Raw genomic sequence first — 26,618 nt, forward strand, 5'->3', positions numbered from 1 at the left:
CCCAGCGAAATAATTATTGAAGGGTACGACGCCTCCGTCTTTGTCAGAGTAATTGTACTTGGCCTGTCAGCTCTGCTTTTCTCCGGGAGGAAATCCCACTCTTTTACTGCTGGAGGCTTTTGCACCCAACCCGCCTTTAGGCAGCAGAAGTAGAAAGTTTCTGCGGGGTGGTAGCGCGGCCGTGCGCGCAGCTTGCGCGGGGCCCACCCTGACCCGGGGGACTCTCCTGCCCGTGCCTCGGGGGCTGCAGTTCCCAAAAATAATGGATGTGGGCAGGCCGGCCTCGGCCGGCAGTGCAGAACAGGCAGCGGTGTTACAGCCCGGCAGACTGGGGGAATGGTTTTCATTTCCATCGCTGGGATCTGATTTCCAGAACACTGGAAATTATTCCCCGTTCTCACCTTCCTCCCTATTCCCACAAAAGATTTTTAAGAAGTAATTAAAAAAAAAATATCGTGAAATGTCTCTCCAGAAAAAAAAAAAAATTAAAAATAATGAAAAAAGAAATAAAGTTGATTAAATCCCAAGCTCTGTGTCTATAATTGCTGTGGTGCAACGCTGATAACACGTAGTTATCATCGGGAAAGTTGACCAAGACAGGCTAAATAATTTAATAAGGAACTGCTTGTAATTATGTTATTTACAAGGTATGACAGAGGTTTGAGGAAGAAACAGAAGCTGATCTCAGGGAAATGGACGGGTTTGGGTGACCCCTGGAGCATGGAGTTTGAATTATGGAGATGGGGGGCTGAGAGGTGAATATGGACTAGAGGAGAACAAGATGACTTTTCACCTCAGCACATTTAACTTTTAAATCCAAATAAACGTCTCGCGTTACTGGATGGTCGCGTTATAAAAGAAAAAGGACTAATCCCGGCCAGTTTCAGAGTGTGGGGAAGGGGCTGCCCTTTCCTCAACGAGGAAAAATATCGCCAAAAAAAAAAAAAGTTACAGAGGGGGAAAAGTGCATTTTGAAATAAATCTGGGTAACTCGGTGGGATTTTTTTTCCCTTTCCTTTCTCCCTCGCTAAATTAATTATATCAAACATCTGTTCCCATGACGTTGTCCTCCATGCCACACACACCACTGAATGATCTCAACGCTGCCTCGAAAAGCAACAACACACCGTTTTCTCTTTCCCAAATATCCTCCGGTAATCGGGGTCTCAGTCAGCAGCTACCTGATTTACTCGCTCAGGTAAATGAAAAGTAGGCGCGCTCGGCCGGTTTGCTCGCCCCCCACCCTTCCAAGCAAGGGCAGAACACAAACTTAGGAACTCGCGTGGCAAGAAAAGCGTAAACTTTCTCACCTGTTTGGTCATGGAGTCTATTAGCCGAACGTACAGGTCCTGCTCTGTCCTAACTCCTGCGGAGGGAAAGCACAGAGAAAATTCCGATCAGGATTTTGGGAGCGAATCCCCCCAATCCCACAAGGAAAGGATGAGGTCAGGCAATTAACCACAGCGGGCAGGGATCGGCCCCGCGCCGGCTTCAGGGAAAAATTCAAAATTTAAAAAAAAATCAAATTATTAGTGGCAAAAATGAGCCGGGAACGCGCCGGTGACGGAGTTGCGCTGAGCCCGGCGCTCGGGGGCCGTGGCCGAGCAGCCCCCCCGGCCGGGCTCGCCGCGGCCCCGGGGAACACGCGGGACCCCGGGCGCTGGCGCTGAGCGGCCCCCGCGGGTTTTCCGCGCCCGAGGAAGCGGCTCCGCCGGGCCGGGGCTCCTCTCTGCCCACTCACCCCATCCCAATAATTACCATCAATTCCCAAACTAAAAAAAAAACTCCCTTAAAAGTGCCGCCGTGCCCGAGCAGCCATCGATCCCCTTTTTTACTTTCCACTTCAAGCCCAACCGGTTAATCATGTGAAGTACCATTGACTTATCGATCCTTTATGTTTTGTTTTCCTTATATGCCAAGGAAAGAGCCGTGTTTACACGCGTGTAATTTTAATCTCGAAATCTTTATACCCTTTATCCCCCTGCTCCCCCCCAAAAAAAGGCCTCGGAAGGGAAATCAGACTTTTCCGCAGCACACGGACGCTCAAAAATGAGAGAACGACAACTTACCATTGCTATACAATAACTGAAGTTTATAATGAATCCCATTGTTAGTTTTTTCATTGTTTGGCTCCTGCAAGTAACGATAAATAATTACATTTAGCATGAAAAATATCTCCCTCCTCCTGCTGCCCATTTTTCTCGTCCCTGAAGCAGCTCGGAATTAACAGTTTGCAGAAATTCAGCCCACGGTCACTTTTTTTTTTTTTTTTTTTTTTCCTGGTGTGGAGCGCTGATGATGTCATTAGCTCGGTGCAAATATGTCATGTTTTGCCGTTTTCCCGGTGTTTAAAATAAGTCGGGGCCGCGGCGCTAAGTTTCGAACCCCGGGGTCTATTCGGAGCGGCCGTGAGACCGGGGGGAGCCGCACGTGGCGTGGGCGCCGCTGGAGTGCCGGGAGAGCTGCCGTGCTGGGAACGAGCTCTGCTCCACTCAATTACGCTTAAAAAATTAAAAAAAAAAAAAAAAAAAAAAAAAAAAAAGAGAAAACTGGCAGACTTACTTTCTCTTTCTCCACAAAGTCCACAAAAGCTGTTCTCTCAATCTCCACCGGCTGTCCCTGCCTGTCGTACAGAGCTAAGACGAAGTGGAAAAAATTGGATTTTCTGAGATTGGAAGGCGGCTGTTTCTCGAAATGTGCCCGAGCCAGCCCCACGCCGCTGCGGGAGAAAACAAGACAAGGCGTGGGTGAGAGCGGCGGGAAGGGGCGCGCAGGCTCCGCGGCCGCGGGGGGATGCGGGGGGATGCGGGGAGCGCGGAGCGGCGCGGAGCGGGGAGGCTGTAACTGATACGGGGCGGGCGGGGGGGGGAGTTAAGGGGGGGGGGATTTACGGCCGGGATGAGAAATACAGGAGGAGAAAACCGCCGGGAGAGGATTTGGCAGACGTACCTTTGGGCGGCCGTGTTAGCATCCACTACCCCAGCAGTATGCATCCATGAGCGGACGGGGTTCATCCCACTGCCCAGCGGTTCTTCTTTCATGGTCGTCCCACCTCTTGGTATATTTTCCTGAATCCCAAACATTAAAACAATTTTGGGCAAAACCAGCTCCTAACCAAAAGGGGTTAAAATTGAGGGAAATGTCAGATACGGGGTGGGTTGGTTGTTGCTTGATTTTCTCTCTCTCTCTCTCTCTCTCCTTGGCGACTGGAATATAAGAGATGACTTTACTCCCTGTGATCAGTAGGAGAAAAGCCCAGTTCAAGTCTTGCTTCCTTCTTCAATCTGTCCTGTATTGGCACGACATAAACAATTTACTGAGTACTTCTGTGCGGCGAGTTGGATGGCGTTCCAGTTTGGTGGTTTAAAAAAAAAAAAAAAAAAAAGAAAAAAAAAAAAAAAAAAAAAGAAGGAAAAAGTATAACTGCAGCCGGCGACACTGCGAGGTGGCTTTTTTTTAAGGGGGGAGGGGGGAAAAAAGAATAAATATTTTTGTTGTTGTTGTTTGCAGACGCGCTCAACGTGGTGTCATCCTAGTAAAAACCGGCTCGGCAAAAAAAAAAAAGCTTCAGGACACTGCTGAATCGACCACTTTCTGGCAAGGCTCTCCTGCTCCAAAAGACAAATAAACGGGGGGGAAAAAAAAAAAAAAAAATCCTGATTACCGCGGAGGTGTTGCCGGGCACACGGGAGAACGGGCGCGGGCCCGTGGCGGCTCGCGGAATGGACGGAGGCGCGCAGAGCCCGGCCCTCCCTCCCCGAGGAGCGCGCCCCTTCCCCGGGAGCCGGGCCCCCGCCGCCGCGGGAGACGCCGCGTCACCGCTGACGTCGCCGCGGGGGCGTGGCCACGCCCATATATGGAGCGCGGGGGCCGGCGGCGCGCCCGCCCGGCCGCGGCCCCCCCCGCGGCGACAGCGGCGGCGACAGCGGCGACAGCGGCGACAGCGGCGGCGACAGCGGCGACACGGCCCCGCCCGGCCCCGCCCGGCCCCGCTCGGCCCCCGCAGGGGTCGCGGCCCCGCGCGGAGGGCTCGGGCCGGACAAAGGGTGGGATGCCGGCTGCGCCCCTGCGCGATCGCCGCGCCGCAAAGCCAGAGCGGACGCGGCCAGGGATACCTGTGCTTGAGACTTGGTGTGCGCACGCCAGCCCAGCCCCAGCCCGGGTCCGCCTTGGCCATCTGTGCCTGTATATCTCCACAGACATACAGATCTGCCCCTCTGTTTTTAGATTTGTATGCATTTGTTATATCGATAGATATTTATGTATTGGTATATGTTGATTTTTTAATGTATTGACTTTTAAATATATTGATATTCTTAGAGCTACTGATATTTTATACATATTGATGCATTTTTTAATATATTTACATGTTATATCTATATATCCTCTCCTCAAGTGATGAGCCTTTTCCGCCCAGTGTGGGCTACGACTTCCTTGTACTAGTTTTTTTTATCATCTCTTTTTTATTTTCTGGTATTTATTTTTGAGTATTTCCCACGTCCCCGCGTTAATGTTTCCCGAACTCGGGGAAAATCGGCGTTCATATCTGAATGAATCGGTGAAAATCGAAAGTCCGATTTACGTTATTAGGATCCCCTTTCTTCAAGGGGTGAAAGAAAAGAGGGGAAAAAAAAAAAAAAAAAGGATGTGTTAGAAAGCAATCTATTTTGCTGGTGTTGGGGGTTAATGACTATTGCCAAAGATAAGTGAATTATCAAAGCTGTTGCTCTACCCGATCTCAAAATCCATTACATTGCTGGCCGTCTAATTAAATACGTAAGTATAATAAAATCATATTTTATGACTATTTGAGGGTAATGAGATTAGTCTTTAGAAGCGATCGCCACATATTAAAGATGCCACTGTCTATAGAATGTTAATAACCTTAAATCAAAGTGTATGGAAACTATTCATGAGAAATTAAAAGAAAATTCCCGTATTCATAATCAGCCCGGAGCTTTTGAGGTACAGTAGAGCAGATTACAAACCCAAACACTTTTATCGCGCAGAGAAAGATACCAAAGTTCCCAAACAATGCCATGCCCGCGGTGGCATTTGGTGGCACGGACACGTTTGGGGACCTGGAGCGGGCGCCGGGGGCTGCGGGTCCCCCCAGCCCGCAAAATCCTCCCTCCTAAAAATAAGGTAAAAAATGCCCAACGCCGCTCTTATTGCAAGATATTTCCTCAAATGAACAACGCCGAACTTGGTGCTTCCCCTCCGCTAACGAAAGCTTAAAATCATTTACAGTATCTTTAATTCAGATTACACGCGCCAAGGCGATTTAAATCTGATTACCAAATTAGAAGGTTTTAAAACAAATCCTTTTAAATCTGATACTGTTGACTAAGGAGGGGAGAAAAAAAAAAAAAGTTCCATAAGCCCATCACATAAGGTAACGATCCTGCCCCAGAAAGAAAGGGAGTTTTAAACCTTTTTGACAACAAATGCAGCTGCCCCACTATTTTGGACGATATTAAGCGAAAATGAATGCAAATCTGTGTTCAGAAGCCATCTGGCCAGGAATGGGGGAATCAGCTGCTCCTCACAACAGGCTCTGAGCCTGAATCTATTTCAGCTCATTTTCTAGATCATCTGGTCCTGCACCCAAAGCGTGGAAAATACGGTCTTTATCATTCACCAACTTTATCTTTTTTTTTTTTTTTTTTGTCACTCTGGCTGGCTGGAGCTGCCGGCGGCCGGGAGCCCGCCCGGGCTGCTGCTGCTGCCCGCACCGCCCCGCACCGCTCCCAGGCCGGCATCCCGCGGGGCGCCCGCCCCCGGCAGCCTCCCGCTGTTCCGCCGGCCCGGGCGGGAGGGGAGCGGCGGCCGGGCCCCCCCAGCCCCGGGCCCGCTCCGGGCCGCGGGAGCGCGGCCCCGCTCTCAGCGCACCTTGCGCGGGGCGGCCGGCGCGGAGCGGGGCCGCGGCCGGAGCCGGGCGGGCAGGTTGGTGTGCGCGGCTGCGGGGGGCGGCCCGAGCCCTCCCGGCTCCGCGGCCCTCCTCCTCCTCCTCCTTTTCCACCTCCTCCTCCTCCTCCTCCGGCGCCAAGTCTCCCTTTTGTGTGAATTTACGGGGTGAGGCTTCAGTGATCCCCCCGCAAATTTGCATTTAAATAGCGACATCAAGCGATGCGCGTGCCACACACCAGCGGGCTCCCAGATGTCACGGCGGAGCCGCTCAGATGGCCGCAGCCCAGCTGTCCCCCGGCCCGGCCCCGCTCCGCGCCCCCCGCTCCGCCGGGCGGGCAGCCCCCGCCGCCGGCCCGGAGCGCGTCCTCCTGCCCCGCACGGCGGCCGGACACGGAGCCCCGCGCTGTGCGGGGCTTCAACCTGATCCCCTGATCCCCACCGCCCTGAGAGCTTTCCCCGAAACTTTATTATTTTATTTTTTCCCCCTCGGGACAATCCCCGCGGGACTATTATCTCAACCATTTCACTTTTTTTTTTCCCCCTTATTATTATTATTTCTTATTTATTTCTCATTTCACGGCTTAAATCACCCAAGTTGGAGAGTAATTTTGGTAATTTCGCTATTTCCTCGGCCGTGGGCCGGCCCCGAGCTGCCCAGCTCCGCGCTTCCCACCGCACAAACTTTCCCAGCGGGAAGTTTCGGTGGGAGCGGGGAGCGGCGGCCCCGGCCCCGCTCTCGGGGGGCTCGGCCGGGTCCCCGCAGCTCGCCAAGGTCCATATTTCAATTTTATTGTTGGAAGGCGCCTTCGTTACCAACGAGCTGGGTTACACCGGGCGTAATTTATGCCCTGTGTAACCGAAGCAAATCTCTACAAACTCCCGTGCTGCAGGAAGGAGAAATCGGTGTTTTCGGGTGAATTGATATTTTGGTGTGCTTTCCGGGGCGGCGGCCCCGCGGCCGCCGCTTCAGGGTGCTCATCCCCGGGCAGGCGCTGCCTAACGCGGGGGCGCAGCGCCGCGGGGGCCCAGCCCGGCCCTTGCGCGGGGCTTCGCGCATCCTTGGCCGGGGGCAGAGGCCGAACGCGGCCCAGCAGCGGAGCGGGGCCGAGACCGAGCGGTGCCGCCGCTGTTTGGGGCTCCTCGGCCCCGCCGCCAGCCCAGGCCCCCAGCGCCCCGCCAGGGGCAGGGGGCGCGGGAAGGGCCGGGACCCCCGCGCCGCCCGGCCGCTCGCCTTTCGGGACGGATTCGCCCGCGCCGGGCTCATTTCAGAGCTTGGATTCGCATTCCTGAGCATCCCGGGCCCGCTGCAAATCGCACGGGGCCAGCGCTGCGGTCCGGCAGCCCCGCGGGGCGCAAGCGGGCGCGGGGATGGCCGGGGCGCCGAGCTGCTCCGCGCCCCGCGCAGGCACCGCAGGGCGGGCAGCGGCTCCGCGGGCTGGCGGCAGGGCGCGGGGAGGTGGTACCTGTCCCTGTCCCTGTCCCTGTCCCTGGTGGCCCTGTCCCTGTCCCTGGTGGCCGTGCCCCTGGCCCTGGCCCTGGCCGCGCCTGGTGGCCCTGGGTCCCCTCGGCCGGCCTGCCGCGCACCTCCCGCGCCCCTGCGCGGCTCACGGCCCGGCTGCGCGGCCGCGTGGTGGGTCCAGCTCGGGGTCACGGAACTCCCTGTGGGTGCAGGGCTGTTTTACCCAAACTGGCTCTCGGCCCTGCGGTGCTCCAGCCGCGCTCCCGCGGCCCTGAGCCTCGATATTGTTACATCAAAATTAGTTATTAAAAAAAAAAGGAAAAAAATTAAAGGAAAAAAAAAGCCTTAAAGTTCCGCCGTGCCCGAGCGCCAGCCTTGCTAGCCGTGCGCCCAACGGGAGCTTTTCCTCGGTAAAAATTCCCCGCGGGCGCTGCCCGGCTCCCGGCGGCCCGAGGGCGCGGCGCGGGCGCTGCCCTCCCGGTCCCCGCGGGATGCGGGGCCGCGGCCCGGGGCTGCTGCGGGGCCGCCGTGTCTCTGCCCTCCCCGGGGCCCCGGGAAGGGGCTTGCGGCGGCCGGAGCCGCGCAGGCGGAGCAGCAGCCGCCCCCGCGGAAGAGCGCGGGCGCGCAGCCGGGGCCGCGGGGAGCTGGCGGCCGGACAGGTCCCATCGTGCGGCGGGAACAATATCAACTGACTCCAACTGAACAAACAAGGATCGATCAGATAATTTCAGATATTATAATTGGCTTTAATTAAACACACTTCGTTCTAATTAACTCTGAAATTTTAGCATGCTTTGGGACGTTGGTGTCTGATTTGATATTGTCAGTCCAGATGTCCTAATAAAATTCAATCCTCCACTCAAGACTTCAATATTCACTAAGAACAAAATGCAAATTAAATGTAAAACCTAAAGTATCGCCAAAGGTATAATCAAGAAAGGTGTCTCAAAACTTCTCACTTTTTATTACGCAGTAGTTAGAAAATGCAGATTACATCCTAACAAGACCTCGACTGAATAATAGAAACCTTAACCCTTTCGTGGTCAGGGCTCGCTCTGCCCTGCAGGGATCCGGGAACATCCTCCGCCAGCGCACGGGAAACACCCGCGGTGCGGTGCGGGGCTCTCGCACGGAGCGGCCGCGGGGAACCGGCGGAGCCCGGCGGTACGGGCCGCTCGCCCCGCCGCACTGGCGGAGCAAAACTTGCCGCTGTGACAAGCACTTTTGTCCCCGAGGCGAGCGGCGGCGGGGCCCCGGGCCGGCCGGGCGAGCCCAGCCCGCTCCCGCACGGCGGAGCTGCGGGAGAGCCCCGGGCGCGGCGCCGGCACCGGGCTCCCGGCAGCGCAGCGCTCGCCCGGCCGCGGGACAGGGGCGCCCCGAGGGGCACACGGACCGGGGGAAGGTCCCCGTCCCCTCGCCCCCGAGCTGCCTCGCAATTTCCCCGCGAGCCGCAGCGCTCCTGTAAATAATTAAAGCCTCCGGAGCGGGGCGGCGGCGCGGAGAGCTGCGGGAGCCCGCCCGGTGCCTCCCCTGGCCAGTGGCCCCGGTGCGGGTCCCGGGGTGCCGCACCGGGGGACCCCCGAGCCGGGCTCGGCGCCAGCCCACCGCCTCGCCGCGCTCGCAGAGCTCCAAAAGCCGGGCTATTCCCACATTAAACATTTGTATGTTTTCCATGCTAATGGAGTCACTTAAAGCTGTTGCTAATTTAACTTTTTAAAAAGGCCGCAGCGTGGTGATTTGCATTTTCTTTAGGATATTGAAATGAAGGGAAAACTGCTGGGCGGTGAGGCTGCCCCGAGCGTAGCTGGGGGCCATGCCGGAATGAAAACAGGGAAAGAAAAGAAGAAAGAAGGAAACCGCCGCTTCTTCCCGACTGTTAATAAGCAATTTGTCCCGCCGCGATTTACATTGCAAAGACAAACGTGTCGGGGCGCCCGGCCCGGCCGGGGCCCCCCGGGCCGCTCCCCCGCTCCGCGCTCCCCCGCCATCGCCTCCGCAAGCCGCGCTCCCGCATCCCGCCCGGCGCGCAAGTCCCGCGGCCGCGGGCGGCCGGCGGGAGACTGCGGCGCTCCCCGCGCCCCTCGGGCTTGAATTTCCAATGATTTCCGAACGCCCCGGTCTGGGTAAACAACAAGTGCTGGGATGGCCGTTTCCCTCGGCAGATCCCCTCTCGCCGCCGCCAAGGCTCTGTAGCGTGGGGACCGTGTGCCATCTACAGGACACTGCGCGGGCGGCCGCGCTCCGCGCCCCCGGCCCCGCCGCCTCTCGCGCCCCCCGCCACATCCGCGAGCAACCACTGATTATTTGTTATTTCAACTTTTTTTTTTTTTTTTTTTTTTTTTTTTTTAACCTCACATTAAAACTTTGAGGTGATAAAGATTGCGGCGCTGCCCGCGATTTTTAAACTTAATTAATTTTAATTTTTTTTTTTTGATTAAAAGATGTGAAATGTAAAGATAATGCGATTTGATTTGTTAGTCTAACTCCCCGATTTGAGAGTTGATGTCCCCAAAGACCGGGTGAGCTTTTTCCCTTTATTTATTTTTATTAAAACATCAATCTACTCTGGAGCTGGGTGAACTCAGTTTCACCTAGAGAACATAAAATTCTCCATACCAAGGAAATAAGCACCTTTCATAAATCAACAGTATTCCTGACAGATCGATCAATTTTTGGTTGTTAATCCGAAAGGAGGAGTTTTAATTGCTTTCTGCCTTTTAGCCCGGCCACCTCGGCGCGGCGGCTCCGGGAGCGCTCGGCTCTCCCCTCCTGCGCTCGGGAGGGGGGAAAAAAGCCCCGGAGACCCTTCCGCGCCGCCGCCACCCCGCGCAGGGCCGCGCAGCATCCCCGCCGCGCTACCTGCGCGCAAGCGGCCGGGACGCGCAAAGCCGCCGGCGCGGCCGAGCCCCCGCGCGGCGGGACGGACGCGGCCGTGCCGGGGCGCGCAGGCTGCGCGCAGAACCGCGGGCGGCGGCTCCCGCGCCCGGCCCGGCCCGTCCCAGGTAAGCGGGAGCTCCGCCACGCGCGCCCCGCGCCCGTTCCCGCAGCCCCGCGCGCGGGCGGCCGCTTACCTTGCGCGGGCGTCGCCGGGGCGCGCGGAGGGCAGCGCGCACGGCGGAGGGGGACGCGGCGGAGTGTGCGGAGCTCCCCGCGCTTTAATACACTTCTCACCCAGCGCAGCCCGGCCGCGGCGCGGGGGGGCCCGGCGGTGCGCGGGGCGCAGCAGTGCGCAAGCGCCCCCCCGCGCTCTCCGCTGCGCGGGGGCGGGCGGGAGGCGCGGGGCGCCCGCGGGGGCGGAATCGGCGGCGCGGCCCCGGGGGGAGCGCAGGGGGGCGAGCCCCGGCCTCGGCCCGTCCCGGGCCGCCCCGCGCCCCGGCCGCTCCGTCCCGGGACTCCGCGGAGCCGCGGATTCCCCTCCCGCATCCCGCGGGGGCTGCCCCGCGCCCCGGCCCGCGGAGCGACCGCCCGGCCCCGCGGCCGCGCAGCAAAGCGCTCCAGAAAAGCAACAGTTTGTCCCGCGGGAATGCGACCCCCGGGAATGTCCCGCGTGGGAACTCACCGCTCCTGGCTCCGCGGGACACGAGCTGCCGCCCAGGCGCCGCTCACATCTTGCCAAGTCTTTTAATTCCCCCGGCCGGCCGGAGCCGATGCCCGGCGCCCACCTCCTGGACCATACTGGGGCGGTACTGGCGGCGCTGGGGTCCCAGAACTTCCCGGCTGCTCTGCGCTTTGAGTTGAAGCGCGGGCGGCCGTGCCGGCGATGCGCAAAGAACGCGACTGGCTGCGAGAGATTTTATTTTGTTTATTTCTGCTCTTCTTTCCCCTCCCTCTCCCAGTTTAGCCCAGGAACTCCCGCAGCATTGGTTAATCCTCGAGGAGGGATAACTGCTGAGATCTTCAGCGAGCTCTCCGCTACCACGGATACTTCCTAGAGCTCCAGCAGCTCTGTGAGGGATGTGCAGCTACAAGATGTGAAGGTATTTAGAAAAAAAAAAAAAAAAAAAAAAAAAGTACCGGTTTCCAAGTCAAGCAGATTCCTGCAGGGAAGTGAAGCCCGGGTTTAGGACTGGAGCTACATTTGTAAATAATAAACCTATCAGTGTTGGCCTCGGATATAAATTCAGGGAACATTCACCCCCAGGTTTGTTCTGATGGCAGCTACTCTCTGTTTTGGCTTTAATTTGTACAATGAAGGGTTTTGGCAGTCGGGAGAGGAGGGAGGCTGCGGGCAGGAGCCTGGCTGTGGTGTTTGGAGGATGTCAGAGCCGTGTCTGGGGTGGGCAGTGACCACGGGCAAGGCTGCCCCACGCAGGGGTGACCACCCCAGAGCCGCCTCTGGTCAGAGCTGCCTCACGGGGTTATTTCTGCTGTGTCTACTCACGGACAAGCTCAGCTGCCCCTTGAGCCCCTGGGAAACAGCTGCCCAGATGTGCTGCAGGTGGGGAAAGTTTGGGTTAGCCCTAGAAAAGACAGCACAACTCTGCTCCTCCTCCTCAGTGTCCCGGGGCATCCCCGGCACAGGGATGGGGCAGCTGGAGCTGCTTCAGCTCAGGGCTTGGGGAAAGGGTTCCATGCCTGGCTGGGGCTGGAAGGGCGGCCCTGAGGTCTGGGGACCCAGCAGGAATCATCCAAAGTGGTCCTAGAAGGTCCCATGGGTAACTGAGGGGTTTGGATTCAATTGTTTTGCAATATCCTGAGCGCATGGGTTAGGCCATTCAGTTTGTACAAATGCCTGTAAAATCGTGGGAAATGCACACATTTTGAAAAGTGCTCCTGACTGGAAAGGACAAAACGTCTCCGTGGGCTCTGTGGAGTCAGCAGGGATGGAGCCAGGAGGCAGAGCCAGGCAGAGCCGGGCGCTCCAGGCCCTGGCGCTGCGGATTCCGCCCAGCCCGACACCTCCCCACAAGGCAAGGAGCGTTCTGCTGGAAAACAGCGGGAACTTGCCTTCATTTACAGCTACTCCCTTTTGCATGCAGGCCGAGGTGGTGTCTGTTCGAGACAAATCGGTGTTCACCAAGTATTTATCGAGCAGGTTCCTCCAGAGCCACGTGATGTTCCCGAGGCTGCAGGGGATGCTCTCCCCAAAACCTTCACCCCTCACTTTTTGTTGCACCCCTCAGAAGAGCTGTAAGGCTTGGAAATGAATTGTGCCCCTCTCCTTCTGTCACCAGTCCACTTTTGAAACATTTCAGAACATCCTGCGTTTTTCACGTGCTTGTGCTCCTCGGAAAAGGAAGCTGGCCTCTGCTGCAGCCCTTTAAGCCGCCCGTGCTGGGGTTAAACGCTTCAGTGGGGATGTCAGGGATGCAAGGGGACATTGACTGGAGCGCTGCCCCTTCCTCGAGGATCTGGCTTTGTGCAGGGGCCGCCATCCCCCGGCTCGGAGCCCTGCTGGCAGCGGGGCCGTGGGGCGGGAGGTCACTGCTTGTGTGACCACGAGTTCAAGGGAGAGTGAGGCAGCAGGTCCCAGCAGGGAGCACGGCAGCCGAAGTCCCAGGCCGGGCGGGCTGTCAGGCGTGCGGAACGCGGCGCTTCCCCCGCGCTCCCAGGGATGCCAGCAGGAAGCGGCGGCGACAGGGGATGCTCGCCTCCCGGCCTGCTTGCGGTGCCAAAGTGCTGCGACCTGCTGATGGAGACAGGCGGAGTGAGCGAGGCGAGCGTGAGCACTCGGGAAAAATAAACAGCAGCCAGAAGAATATCGAATTTAAATGTTGCTAGCGGAGAACTCCACCGGCAGACTCGGCTGGAAATGATCTGAGACACCACGGCACAAAAATGCTTCCTTTTCACGAGGCAAATGATCTAATCAAGATGTATGTGCATGACAATGCGCTCGCAGGGAGTGAAAGTCGGAGTTATCTGCTTCAATTACGGCACTTCCCGTGTCCCTGTCCTGGCAAAGGATGAGAATAATAAATAAAAACCAGTTTTTTCCGAACCTGTAACTGAGTTCAGTAACTCAGCTCCCATCGAGCCGCACGCGAAGTATGGAAAAAAAGAAGTTATCAGGTAAAATATTGTGAATATTCCTGAGGAATGAAATAGGAAATGAAATAGGAAATGAAATATTAAATATTCTATGAAATGCTGGCTTGCAGCCAGAGGTGTCTCAATATCCAACAGGACACAAGGATGTGCCCAGGAGGGAGAATTGATTGTGAGCTCTTGGCATGAGAACGGAAAGCAGAGAAGGGTTTTGGGAACTTCACTTCCAAGAATCAATCATGGAATCACAGACTGGTTTGGCTTGGGAGCGACCTTCAGGATCCTCCAGTTCCAACCACACGGACAGGGAGGGGCACCTCGGGCTGGAGCCCAGCCGTGCCCAGCAAAGTGAGGGCACTGCTGGGGAAATCCCTCCTTGCCCTGCTCCCGCCCCCTGCCCTTCATCCCAGCACTGGATCTGGATCTCAGCGGGGCCGGGCACCCCAGGCTCGGACACCTCACCCCTGCCCACGTGGAAGGACAAAGCTCCTCCTGGATTCCCGGGCTCGTCCTGCAGGCAGATCCCAAAGCAGAGAGGATGCACGGCCAGGTGGATCCCAGCATCCCAAAGGCTGCCTCCTTCCTTTCAGGTCTGCAGCGTTATCCATCAGTTATGGAGAGGGCTGGAATTCCTGTCTGAGCAGCTTCGTGAAGAAATGAACTTTGGCTGAACACAAATAGCACACAAAGAGGGAACCAGATAAAAACCGATGCAGGCCTCGGTTTCTTTTGAGGTAAACTGAGTGATCCCAGGTGTCAGCGCCCCAGAGATCTGCCCAGGTATGGTTTGAACTCACTAAATAATGGATTTTATTTTGTCTGCTTTCTTTTGGGTGGAATTATATCCACAATCTCTTTTTCTGTTGCGCTTCTAGCAAGCAAAATCTGTGTTTTGCTGCTTGAATTTGGTTGACAATCAGGTGCTCAGTTTTTATAAGGATCAGATTTTTATCTGTTGGACTTCCAGAAATTATGTGTGATGTTGGTAAGAGCTTATTTATTATTTATTGCTTTTATTGTAGTGTAATAGCTGTGAAATTTAAACATGAAATAAACTAAGAAAAGAAATCCTTATGCTCAGTGCATCAGCACAGAAGTGAAGCTGGCCAGGCTGACATCAGAAACCCAAGAAAGCAAGTATTTGAGGGATATTTCCATTAATTCATTAATGCATCCTGAATATTAGCAGTGCCAAAAGGTGTTTGTGACCTGCAGTGCTCCATGCCAGAGAGCTGCTGAAAAGTAACACTGCAAATATACTTCACTTATTTATTTACTTCTGAAGTGAAAGATTTATCTCCTAATTTTGCTCTTGTTTCCCAGCTTTTTATAGGACTCTTGGACAGTTTATAGACAGCAGCTGACACCTGTAAAATTCACCTGGAGCTATTCAGCAGTTTTAAACACCTCGATGCAATTTATCCAGAACTCTCCATGCACAAAAAAAGGCAAAAATTGATTGGAGTGGCCAAGGAATTCTTCTGTCCTGTCTTTAAAAAGTGGATATAAAGCTGTCAGCTTTTACAGCTGCCCTCACGCTGCTTCAGTTGAGCAGAGCTGTGGAGGGGAGGTTCCTTTCCCAGCCTGGAGTCCTGATGCTCCTGGAGCCAGGTCCAGTGCAGGGATGGGTTGTGAGGCAGCTTCTGCATCATCTGCATCGTCTGCATCGTCTGCATCGTCTCCATCATCTGCATTGTCTGCATCGTCTGCATCATCTGCAACATCTGCATCTGCACCCCTTCCCGAGGAAGGTACGGACCCCTCAGCTGTGCTGGGTTTTAGCTTTATTGATAAATTCAGATTAGAAAAAAAAAATAGATGTAGAAGAGGGGGAAAAAATTCTGATTCTGTGACTTCGAGAGCTTTGGCAGTGCCAGGCTGCTCCGTCAGCCCAGCTCCAGGTGATCCAGGCAGGGGGGCTGGTGCCTTCCCAAGGCTCCTGCACACATTCCTCAAGTCATCTGTGGGCCCGAGCATCTTAAAACTTCTTTTGACACAATGCTCAAAGGGACCAAAAATATGATTTGCAAGGTGCTCTTTATTTGTCCCTTGGCATCCTGGAGCAAAGGAGGCTCAGGGGGGACCTTGTGGCTCTGCACAGCTCCTGCCAGGAGGGGACAGCCGGGGGGTCGGGCTGTGCTCCAGGGAACAGGGACAGGAGGAGAGGGAACGGCCTCAGGCTGGGCCAGGGCAGGCTCAGGGTGGGCAGCAGCAGGAATTTCCCCATGGAAAGGGGGTCAGGAATTGGAACTGCCCAGGGAGGGTTGGAGTGCCCATCCCTGCAGGTGTCTCCTGGAGGTGGCACTCAGAGCTGGGGACAGGGTGGGGATGGGGCACAGCTGGGACTCGCTGATCCTGGAGCTGTTTTCCAGCCTGAAGGATTCTGGGATTTCTCCCTCAAAGCTGGTATTTCCAAACTACCCCAAATATTCAGCAAGGCCAGTAAGGATGTAGGCGAGTCCCTGGAAGGTGAGAGCTCCCGGACTGAGGCGCTGCAACTCCTGCAAATCCCGGGCTGATCCCACCTCTCCCATGGTGCCAAGTTCGAGCACCTGCACGCTCCTCCCCTCCCTGGGTATTCATCACTCTGAGGCGGGAGCAGGCAGTGATCCTTTAGTCCCTCATGCCCCATTTCCATGAGCATTATGGATTTCCCAGCCATTTTCCTGTATGGATATGCCAGAATTGTGTGCAATATTCCAGAATGGCTCCAGCAGGGGCTCACGGGGAACATTCCAGCATTAACCACCTCTCACCTCGCCCATTACCCTGCTCCTGCTCCTCACGTACAGAAGCACAAGGAGCAGCTGATTTCCTGTGTAATGCCAGATAATCACTTGTTACACACAACAGCACACTTCCTTCTAATGCTTTGGTCCTGGGAGCTGCCGTTTCCACGGGTTTGGGATTGCTTCGGTCAGTCCCTATAAAACACTGAGCCCACCGGACCCAATCCCTGGAATGAAACAGCCCGAGGGCTTCACCAAACCCTCTCTGGGTGTGGACACAACTTAGAATATTGATTTTAAAAAGGTGAGTTATGGAGAATGCACAACAACCCTGGGTAAGTTTTCCCCAGCAATTAATTCTTCCTACTGATGTAATTTTCTCCATATTTTCTACAGCAACTCTTCACTGTTCGGTGCTGGACCTCGTGCTCTGACTGCCCTGGCCAGTGGGATTTGCTGCTCAGGGAAATCGTCCAGGGTTTTGGATCCAAACACAAACCAGAGGAGCTGCGGAGTGCCCGAGCTTGGACAGAGGAGATCCCAGCTTAGAAGGAGCAATACTTCAATCAAAAGTTGAAATTACTGTATTTATTCATTTAAGAGGACTCTGCATGTGCCCCCTGAGTGCCCTGAGCACAAGGCTGGGGCCCAGGAACCCCAGCCCAGGAGCCACCAGCCCACCTGGGACCCACCAAGGAGATCAGAAGGGACCTTCTTGCCCTCTGAAACCCCCTGCAAGGAGGGTCTGGGGGGCGTTTGGTCTCTTCTCCTGAGACAGGACAGGAGGAAATGGCCTCAAGTTGTGCCAGGGGAAGTTTAAATCAAGTGTTGGGAAAATTCCTTGTTGTGCAGCCCTGGCAGAGCTACCCAGGGTAGGGGGGGAGTCCCCATCCCTGGAGGGATTTCACAGCCCTGTGGATGTGGCACTTGGGGCCATGGGGCAGTGCTGGGAACATTGGGCTCAGTGACCTTTCTCGGGGTCTGGGTGTTGGATGACCCCAAGAGTGTAAACGTCCTCGTTTCCAGCCCGAGCAGCCAAAGGAGGAGTCTGGATGCGCAGGGTCGGCTTCTCAAGGTTGTTTATTTTCCCTTATCCAGAACATTCTCTCTCTGCCCTGCTGAGCTCTGTCCAGCAGGTTGGCCATGGCATTCTGTCTGCCCTCAGGGCGGTGTTCACATTTTATCCCAAAAACTCCGTGTGCCACGTTTACAATAACGTGCCAATATCTGTCATTTCTGTTGGACAGTGTGTCTGTGCCTTAAACCAACAGCAAAGTGTCACCATCACAGCAAGACATGGAGGGCAAGGAGAAGGAGAAGAAGGCCAGGACACACCCAAATCCCTCCATCTTGTACCCCTGAACCCCATTCTAAAAACCCCAAAATTCTACTTTTCCACCCTGTGTTAATTCACCTACCACACCACTCAAACCCTTGTGGCTTGTAATTCCTCACACAAAGTTGGCAGTTTTTCCATGAGCTAAAATCAAAGCCACAGGTGTTTTTGACTTGGTGCCAGGGTCTGGAGCCAGCCAGGGCAGCCAGAGGGATGTGCTGGGCTCCCACACCCTTGGTGGGCTTTTCCAGCCTGATGAGTTCTGGGCTCCTGTGACTCTCTGTGTCCCCAGCTGCGCAGCACCCACAGAGCTCCCCCCAAAATCCCCACCTCGGGGGTGGAGGGGTCGAGTGGGTCAGAAACAGCCAGGTTTGGGTTCCTTCAGTCCAGCAGGGCAGCAGGGCTGTGCCAGGTGCTGCTCAGCGCTGTCAGGAGGAGCAGGGTTTGCCCAGGTGGGGACAATAATCCCAGCCAGGATTCATCTGGGGGCTCCTGCCTGGCCAAGGCTTTTGGGGATTGCCCCAGCAGGGGCTGCTCCTGCTGGGAGTTGTTCCCTGGTGCACAAGAGCAGCTGTGCAGAAGCTTCTGCCTGTGAGGATTTGGGGCTGGTGCCTCGGGAAGTTTCCCTGTCCTGGGGATGCCTGAGGATCTGCTGGGCTCCTCCCAGTAAATGAAACACTGGAGCTTCAGCCGTGGCTGTTTTAAACTCACCACGACCTCGTAAGGTCTGTGCTGTGTGCAGGGATTCTGATTTTTGGGTTTATTTGAGGGGTGGCAATTTGGGCAGGATGGGTTTATCCCTCACATCCCTTCCCTGGAGCTGCTGGGAGCTCAGCCTGGGGGACAGCCTGAGCTCGGGGTGCTCAGAGGTGGGGGAGGCCCCTTTTTGGGAGCAGCGGGGGGAGCACCTGCGGGTTCCTGCCCCAGGTGATGTGGGCAGCTTGATGTGAGTGCCTGAGAGCAGGAAAATCTCTTTAATTTGGATTTAACTTGAATAGTGAGACCTCGCGTGAGCTCCCATTGCTGGCTCTGAGGAAAGCAGTCTGTGTGTGAACAATAATGTGCCACCTTTTAGCTAAATTCTCTAAATCGTTATTTTTGAGGCTGATGTGAAGCTGGGAGGGGGCTGCTGGAAAGCCCAGGAAGGGTTTTGGGGTGCCTGGATCTGTCTGGCACAGCCAGCCCTCCCAAAATGGGGTAAAACCTCCCTGTGTACTTAAAAGCTGCCAAAATCCAGAGGTTCAATGTGAATTAATGCATGACAAAAGTAAGGGAAGCAGGGAAATCAGGAACCAAATTGCTGCTAGTTTTTTCCTCTTAAATGTGTTTAAAAAAAAGGGAGGACTTTCTTGCCAGGGCTGGTTTGTGGGATGCTGTGCCCGGAGCAGAGCTGTGGGGAGAGCATCCCGTGGCAGGGCTCTGTCCCAGGCTGTGCCCACAGATCCAGAGTGGGATCTGCATTTACAGCTGGAACCCTCAGGGATGGGCACCTAGGGCTGTAATTCCACGGTGATGAGGCCAAAGTCAAGAAATGTCTTTTCTGGTCTTTGTAAGAAACCCAAAGTGCCCTTTGTGGGTGTTTTCTGGCAGGGCCCAGGCATGCAGAGACCCCAAGACTGACAGCAGCTGGGACACTCCAGCCCTGGCTGAGCTCTGAGCAAACCCTGCTGCAGATCCTGTGGGAAAGAGGGGAAAAGGAGCTCAATTCCACTCAGGAAATGGCAACTGCAGAGCAAAATAAGTCACTGTGCTGAGATGAAGCTAGCTGATCCAGAAATCAACTGTATTGGCTCAAAGCAGCGTTAGAAATGCCTTCAAATTCAAGACAAGTTTCTCCTGAAGCTCCTAAAGTTGGGTAAATATAAAAGTACAATTAGTAGAGCTGCTGGTGGAGAGAAGCCACATCCTGAAATCCCGGAGCTCTCGTGTGTCCTCAGCCACAGCTGATGTGGGGTCAGGAGCATCACCTGGTGCTGCTCAGCCAGGAGAGAGCAGCCCTGGTTATTCCTCCTCTAAGGTGAGATTTAAAATTCCCGCAGTGTTTAAAAATGGAATTGTGGTCATTCCATTGAAAAATGGAATTGTGGGAGCCATGCTGTGAAGAAGGTGCACGACCAGTGTGGGGGGAAATTCTGGATTTATTTTACTGAAAAGGTGCTGGAGGTAGGGAAGAGGATATTCCTTTTCTGTGGGATTGGAAGCAGAGGCTTTTGCACCATTTCAAATACGTGCTGATGGCAACATGTCTAAGTTGTCTGATGCCTGAAACGAGCTGGACACCACTGCACAGAAATTATCTGCACTTTCGGAAGCTCCACTTGATTTGCTTTTGAAAATCAGCTTAGACTGAAATCTGCCTGATCCGGCTGGTTTGGGGTGCTCAGTGTAATCCTCCAGCCCTGAGGCTTCAAGATCTCCCGCAGATGTCCCAGCAGACCCTGTTAGGGCAGGAAAACATCGGCGTTTGCAGGCTCTGCTGGCTCCTCGTGCTGCCGGAGCGAGCGGGGCTGTTATAGGGGACGGGATGTTATAGGGGACGGGATGTTATAGGGGACAGGATGTTATAGGGGACGGGATGTTATCGGGGCTGGGCTGTTATCGGGGCTGTTATAGGGGATGGGATGTTATCAGCAATGCTATCAGGGATGTTATCAGCGATGTTATCGGGGCTGTTATAGGGGATGTTATCAGCGATGTTATCGGGGATGTTATCGGGGATGGGATGTTATCAGCAATGCTATCAGGGATGTTATCAGCGATGTTATAGGGGATGGGATGTTATAGGGGATGGGATGTTATCGGGGCTGGGCTGTTATCGGGGATGTTATAGGGGATGGGATGTTATCGGGGATGTTATCGGGGATGGGATGTTATCAGCAATGCTATCAGGGATGTTATCAGCGATGTTATCGGGGCTGGGCTGTTATCGGGGCTGTTATAGGGGATGGGATGTTATCGGGGATATTACAGGGGATGGGATGTTATCGGGGCTGTTATCGGGGCGTGGCTGTTATCGGGGATGGGATGTTATCAGCAATGCTATCAGGGATGTTATCAGCGATGTTATCGAGGCTGGGCTGTTATCGGGGCTGTTATAGGGGATGGGATGTTATCGGGGATGTTATAGGGGATGGGATGTTATAGGGGATGGGATGTTATAGGGGATGGGATGTTATCGGGGCTGGGCTGTTATCGGGGATGTTATAGGGGATGGGATGTTATCGGGGATGTTATAGGGGATGGGATGTTATCAGGGATGTTATCTGTGATGTGATGTGATCAGGGATGTTATCAGCGATATTATCGGGGATGTGATGTTATCGGGGATGTGATATTATCAGTGATGTGATAAGGGGTGGGATGTTCTGGGGGATGTGATGTTATCAGCGATGTGATGTTATCGGGGATGGGATGTTATCAGCGATGCTATCAGGCTTTGCAGCCCTGCCATCTACCGGCTGCTTCCCTGAAAGCTCTCAGCTCTGCAAGCCCTCAGAGAAAGCGTTTAAACTTCTTACACTACCAGAGGGGAGATTTAGATCAGGTGTAAGGAGGAAATCCTTCCCCGGGAGGGTGGGCCGGCCCTGGCACAGGGTGCCCAGAGCAGCTGGGGCTGCCCCTGGATCCCCAAGGCCAGGTGGAGCAGCCTGGGACAGTGGGAGGTGTCCCTGCCGTGGCAGAGGGGAATTTGAGGATGATCTTTAAGGTCCTTTCCCACCCAAACCACTCTGGGGCTGTTCACCCGAGCCCCGGTGCTGCCCCCAGCCCGGCTGGGCAGGGGCAGCTCTGACTCCCTCTCTGCCAGCACAGGGACCAGCTGCTCCCCTGGACTATTTTATTTTCCAGCCTGTGCGGGCTCAGCAGGGGCAGCCTGAGCCTGCCCCGAGCCCAGGCACAGCGACAGTGACACACGGGGAGGACACAGAGCCCTGCAGCCTGCCACGGGCAGGTATTGTAAATGCAGCCAAACCCAGTGGGGAGAAATGCTGGGGAGTGACTCCAGCTCAGAGGCTGAATGATTTCTGTATTAGAACTATGCTATAATACATTAATATACTGTTTAAAGGAGATACCAAAACTACAAACCTACTCGTTCTAACTCCCATATCCAACTCCTCACAACTCGTGCCCCTCTCTGAGAGTGCAGCCACAGGTGGGTTGGATGGGCCATCAGCTCCAACAATCCTCACCAGAATCCAACCAAGCAACCACCCCAGGTAAACAATTCTCCAAACACATTCCACAGGGGAAAAACAAGGAGCAGAAATAGAAATTGTTTTCTCTTTCTTCCCTCTGTGCTGCTCTATGAAAAATCCTGAGAGAGAGAACGTGCCCGCCACAGGAGCCCTCAGCACTCCGTGTTCCCCTTCCCTGAGCAGCACTGCTGCTTCTGCAGTGCCCGTGAGTGGCAGCTGTCCCTCTGCTGTCACTGGGACTTGCTGAGCTCGGCGGGTGCCTTGCAAGAGCAGAGATCCCACCAGGCTGTGATGGGATGGATGGAAAAGAGCAGCAGAGGCACTGTGGGAGCACCTGCACGCCCTGCCCTGGTGCTCCAGGCCCTCCTTGAGCATTCTCTTGGCTGTACCCCCTGCTTTTAACACTGCCAGTCCCTGCTGGGATATCTCAGCGCTTTGAGAAGAGCCAGCCCAGCTCACCCAAGTCCTTGCTGAAGGAGGAAGCAATAATTCTTTATTTAAAAGAGATTACAGCTTGCTGATGTAGATGACTGTAGTCTTGATTTGATCATGGACCTGAGGGCTCTGGGAAGGCTCAGTGGCAACTGGAGCCTCCTGCTGCTCTGAATGGAAGTGGCCCCGGGGCTGAGGGGACCTTGGGGTGGGCTCGGGGTGGTTGTGCTCAGATTCAGGTTCACAGGGAGGAAGCAGAGCTGGGTCTGTGTGGCATCAGGGGAAGGTTGAACCTGCATCTGCCCCTGGGCTGTGGAGCCTCAGAACCCCTAGGGCTGGAAAAGCCCTCCAGGACCACGGAGTCCCAGCGGTGCCCCATCCCCACCCTGTCCCCAGCCCTGAGTGCCACCTCCAGGAGTTCCTGGGACACCTGCAGGGATGGGCACTCCAGCCCTCCCTGGGCAGTTCCAATTCCTGACCCCCTTTCCATGGGGAAATTCCTGCTGCTGCCCACCCTGAGCCTGCCCTGGCTCAGCCTGAGGCCGTTCCCTCTCCTCCTGTCCCTGTTCCCTGGAGCACAGCCCGACCCCCCGGCTGTCCCCTCCTGGCAGGAGCTGTGCAGAGCCACAAGGTCCCCCCTAAGCCTCCTTTGCTCCAGGCTGAGCCCCTTCCCAGCTCCCCCAGGAGTTCTCCAGCCCCTTCCCAGCTCCCCCAGGAGTTCTCCAGCCCCTTCCCAGCTCCACCAGGAGTTCTCCAGCCCCTTCCCAGCTCCCCCAGGAGTTCTCCAGCCCCTTCCCAGCTCCCCCAGGAGTTCTCCAGCCCCTTCCCAGCTCCCCCAGGAGTTCTCCAGCCCCTTCCCAGCTCCACCAGGAGTTCTCCAGCCCCTTCCCAGCTCCCCCAGGAGTTCTCCAGCCCCTTCCCAGCTCCCCCAGGAGTTCTCCAGCCCCTTCCCAGCTCCCTCAGGAGTTCTCCAGCCCCTTCCCAGCTCCATTCCCTGCCCTGGCCATGCTCCAGCCCCTCCATGTCCTTCTTGTCCTGAGGGGCCAGAACAGAATGCAGCATTTAAGGTGTGGCCTCACCAGTGCCAAGTGCAGAGGGACAATCCCTGCCCTGGTCCTGCTGCCACATGATTTTCATAAGAAAATAGTATAAAAACCTCTTTTCCTTAGACTCTGCTTCCATCCCAAGTTCCATATTACCGTGCACTTTCTTTTCCTTCTTTTAAAGCACAAATCAGCTGCTCCCAGTGCAAGGCCTTTCCTCCAGCTGTCGCTGTTAAACTGGGCACTGGGGTGATCTCTGTGGTCCCCGTGCCTTTTTTCCTAGGGATTGCAGGGAGAATTCCTGTGGGGTTAATGATGATGTTATGCTGACAAAGGAGCAGTGTTTCTCCCTGGTCCCTGTAGTTCTGGCACCACTGGCTGCCCATGGGAGAGCCTTCCTTGGGAGCTGCTGGCTCCGGCGTTCCTGGAGCTCTCCCCATTCCCCAGCTCTTCCTGGAACAACTCTCTGCAACGGAGTGAGGCCCTGGTCCCACCAAAATCAATGCTATCGACTGCCCAGCGCTGATGTATTAGCCCTGCTGAATTACAGCTCTCAGCTCCCACCCCAGAGATGCCTTGGGAAAAGCTTTTAGTGGCTACCACAGCCTGAACTCCTGCCCAGCCCAGCTCCTGCTCTGCTGTGCCAGACACGGCCCCCGAGCCCAGTCAGCTGCTGCTGTGAGTGTGTGTGGCACAGAGGATCCAAACTGCTTAGGAAGATCAAGCCCTTGTTTGTAAAGGCTTAAAAATATCATCTCACCAAGCAGAGGCTGTAATTTCCTGGGCCTTGTGGGTGAGGATGCTCAGCCTCGGCAGAGGGGGTGGTGCTGCTGTAGCTTGGGCTGTGTCTGACCTGGAGCATCAAAAAACTGCTCCCAGTCACAAAGGCACCAAGCCCAGGGCGTCCTGCAGCCTGCCAGGGGCTCTTGGCATCAGCCAGGGCTGTGCCTGTCCTGCTGCTGGGCAGGGACCACCCCAGGGGCTCCCCCAGCTCTCCTGGGCACCTCTGCTGGCTGTGGCCTTTGCTGGCAGAAGCTGTGTGACTTGGAAAGGTGCATCCACCCCAGTCTGCCCATTCTGTGCTGTCCCAGAACAAATTTGGGCTGCCAGGACAGCGAAGGGCACTGTTGGTTGTTGGTTTGAGGCTTTGAATCACCCAAATGAGCTCACCACAAAATCTCTATTATCAGTTCAAAATGTTTAGCTTTGGACTGCAACAGTTAAATTTTTTTGGGCTTCAGATGCATCCTCCTGAACGGTTTGCTGAGAGAGCTCTGTGGCCGGAGGGGTGGCAGTGAGGGTGCAGGGGTGGGGACACGGCATCTCCTGTGGTGGGACATCTCTGGACATAGTGAGACACCTCTGGACACTGTGACTAGCTGGTGCTGGCACCTGCCTTTGTGCCACCCTCCCTTTCCGGGCACACCAGTGCCCTCCTTGCCCTGTGCTCTGTGGGGTCTGGCTGCCCCCAGAAAAGCCATGGGCACAGGGTGGGCTGTGCTCGTGGGAGCTGCTGGACCTCCCACGGCGGTTCCTGTAAGCATCTGTCAATGTTAGCCACGTATTCTGGGTTTTTAATTGATCACGCTGCCTCCCTGTACGTGGTGTTTTTTTCCAGGGTTTTCCCATAATAATGACTCCTAATGAAGCTGATTATGTCTCCCATAAGGAACATTAATAGAGGAATGCATTGTTCTTAAGGTACAGCTCTGCATCAAGTGAGCTGCAAGGAGCAGGGGATGCTGAGAGCTCACCACAGCCCTGCTGCACCAGATCCCACAGTCCAACCTACTCTGGGTGGGAAGGGACCTAAAACCCCATCTGTGCCACCCCTGCCATGGCAGGGACACCTCCTGCTGTCCCAGGCTGCTCCAGCCTGGCCCTGGGCACTGCCAGGGATCCAGGGGCAGTTGCCAGCCACAGCTGCTCTGGGAATTCCAGCCCAGCCCTTCCCAGGGAACAATTCCTTCCCAATATCCATTCAAATCTCCACTTTCCCAGCAGGAGCCCGCTCCCTGTGTACCTGCCAGTGTCCCACATTCCAGCCTGCTCTTGGCACTGCCAGGGACCCAGGGGCAGCCCCAGCTGCTCTGGGCACCCTGTGCCAGGGGCTGCCCACCCTCCCTGTGCTTCACTGCTGCGAGGTGCAAACGGAGGCACAAGGGAGGAGTGAGGGGTACAGAACTCGTGGTGGCTCTTCCTACTCATCCCACGGGTCAGGAGGCTCAGGTATTGCATTCCCCCCCGGCGGCTCCCCGAACACTCGTGTCCCTGCGCGCAAGCCATGGCCCGTGCTGCTGCCGGGGTAAATCCCGCAGAAGCCGGCTGGCTTTCCCCTCTCCAGCCGTGCTCCATCGGAACGGCTGTGAAATGCAAATCGCCGCTTCCGCCGCTCGCTGATTACCGGCTCATTAAAATGCGTAACCCAAAAACTCTCTCCCCTCATTACGGAGCTCCGTGCCGTATCACTCCACACTAGAAAGCAGCCGCGTGTTGGCTCTTTGATATTGGAAACCCTATTGTCATTAACCTCATTATGACAATACTCCTTTATGGTATTTGAAGCGCCTGCCTTTCAAGGAGGATGCTACAAGGATGATAATATTTTGCTGGTTTGCATAATGCACAGTGGAGGAGGGGTGGAAAACAGGCGGCAGGAGATGAGGAGACTTGGATTATTTATTAGTGTCCTCAGGAACCGTGGTGCTTCTGGGAGGTTGGACACCACTGAATGCTTGTGCTTTGAGCAGGGGTCTCTCAGCAGGTGGGAATAGTGGAAAATGTAGTTTTCACTCCAAAGCCTGTTGCTGTGGATAAATGACCTGAGCTGTAGGAGACACGGGCTGTTGCATTGGGAATTTCTGAGGTGCTAACCCCACATGGATCACTCTCCCCTGAACTTGTTCTTGCTTGTTGTACGTTCCATCCTGAAGAAGTGTTCCCTGAACGCAGTAATTCTTCTCACCACGAAAGTTCTTTCCGTTTCTACAGGTTTTTTTACCTTTTTTTCTTTAATTTTTTATCTTGACTTTGAGAGTGGGAGGAGCTGGAGCTGCAGGTGGTGTCCAATGGGCAGCTACACCTCGGATCTGCACACCTGCAATGTTTGTTTTCCTTCCTTGTAATCCTTAATGCTCCAGTTTTTACTGGGCTGGATCCTTCATGGAAACCAGATTTTGGGCTTGGGCTTTTGTTTCCATCTCTCGGGTCAAGAGAGAAAAGGAACAGCTGGAGAGGGCTCAGTGGAGGGCTGTGAAGGCGAGTCCTGGCAGAGAGGCGGTGGAGTCTCCTTTCCAGCTGGAGATGATCAGAACCCACCTGGGTTTGATCCTGTGCCCCCTGCTCGTGGTGACCCTGCTTTGGCAAGACGTGGAGCAGATGATTCCCAGAGTCCCTTCCAGCCAAGCCCTCAGGGATTCTGTGCAGGGCAGCAGAGGTGTGGGCAGTGCTGCATCCTCCCTCCTCTTCACGGCCTCAGGATGCCCAGGGAGGGCTCAGCTTGGACAGCAGCAGGAATTTCCCCGT

General features: G+C 55.4%; 1 protein-coding gene and 2 long non-coding RNA genes across 12 annotated transcripts in view; 2 read left to right on the forward strand and 1 right to left on the reverse strand.

Moving 5' to 3' along the window:
- Positions 1 to 11,540, reverse strand: part of EBF3 (EBF transcription factor 3) — a 129,327-nt gene extending 117,787 nt beyond the window's left edge. For 5 of the 10 annotated variants that reach the window (XM_068198357.1, XM_068198356.1, XM_068198359.1 and 2 more), the window contains exons 1-4: positions 2,950 to 3,392; positions 2,563 to 2,719; positions 2,070 to 2,133; positions 1,311 to 1,366 (exon numbers count right to left, since the gene is read on the reverse strand). In XM_068198357.1, the coding sequence (XP_068054458.1) occupies positions 1,311 to 1,366; positions 2,070 to 2,133; positions 2,563 to 2,719; positions 2,950 to 3,083 (411 nt within the window). In that variant the 5' untranslated portion in view covers positions 3,084 to 3,392. Of the gene's footprint in view, positions 1 to 1,310; positions 1,367 to 2,069; positions 2,134 to 2,562; positions 2,720 to 2,949; positions 3,393 to 10,928 lie in introns of those variants that run through there. The other 5 variants (XM_068198360.1, XM_068198354.1, XM_068198351.1 and 2 more) reach the window with 3 other exon arrangements.
- Positions 2,610 to 3,654, forward strand: LOC137478462 (uncharacterized). Its single transcript, XR_011001587.1, has 2 exons — positions 2,610 to 2,747; positions 3,511 to 3,654. It is a non-coding gene; the product is annotated as an uncharacterized lncRNA (long non-coding RNA).
- Positions 11,541 to 13,911: 2,371 nt separating the features above from the next.
- Positions 13,912 to 14,821, forward strand: LOC137478601 (uncharacterized). Its single transcript, XR_011001698.1, has 2 exons — positions 13,912 to 14,137; positions 14,681 to 14,821. It is a non-coding gene; the product is annotated as an uncharacterized lncRNA (long non-coding RNA).
- Positions 14,822 to 26,618: the final 11,797 nt, after the last annotated feature.

Source organism: Anomalospiza imberbis, chromosome 8 (genome assembly GCF_031753505.1).
Source record: "Anomalospiza imberbis isolate Cuckoo-Finch-1a 21T00152 chromosome 8, ASM3175350v1, whole genome shotgun sequence".
Classification (NCBI taxonomy): domain Eukaryota; kingdom Metazoa; phylum Chordata; class Aves; order Passeriformes; family Viduidae; genus Anomalospiza; species Anomalospiza imberbis.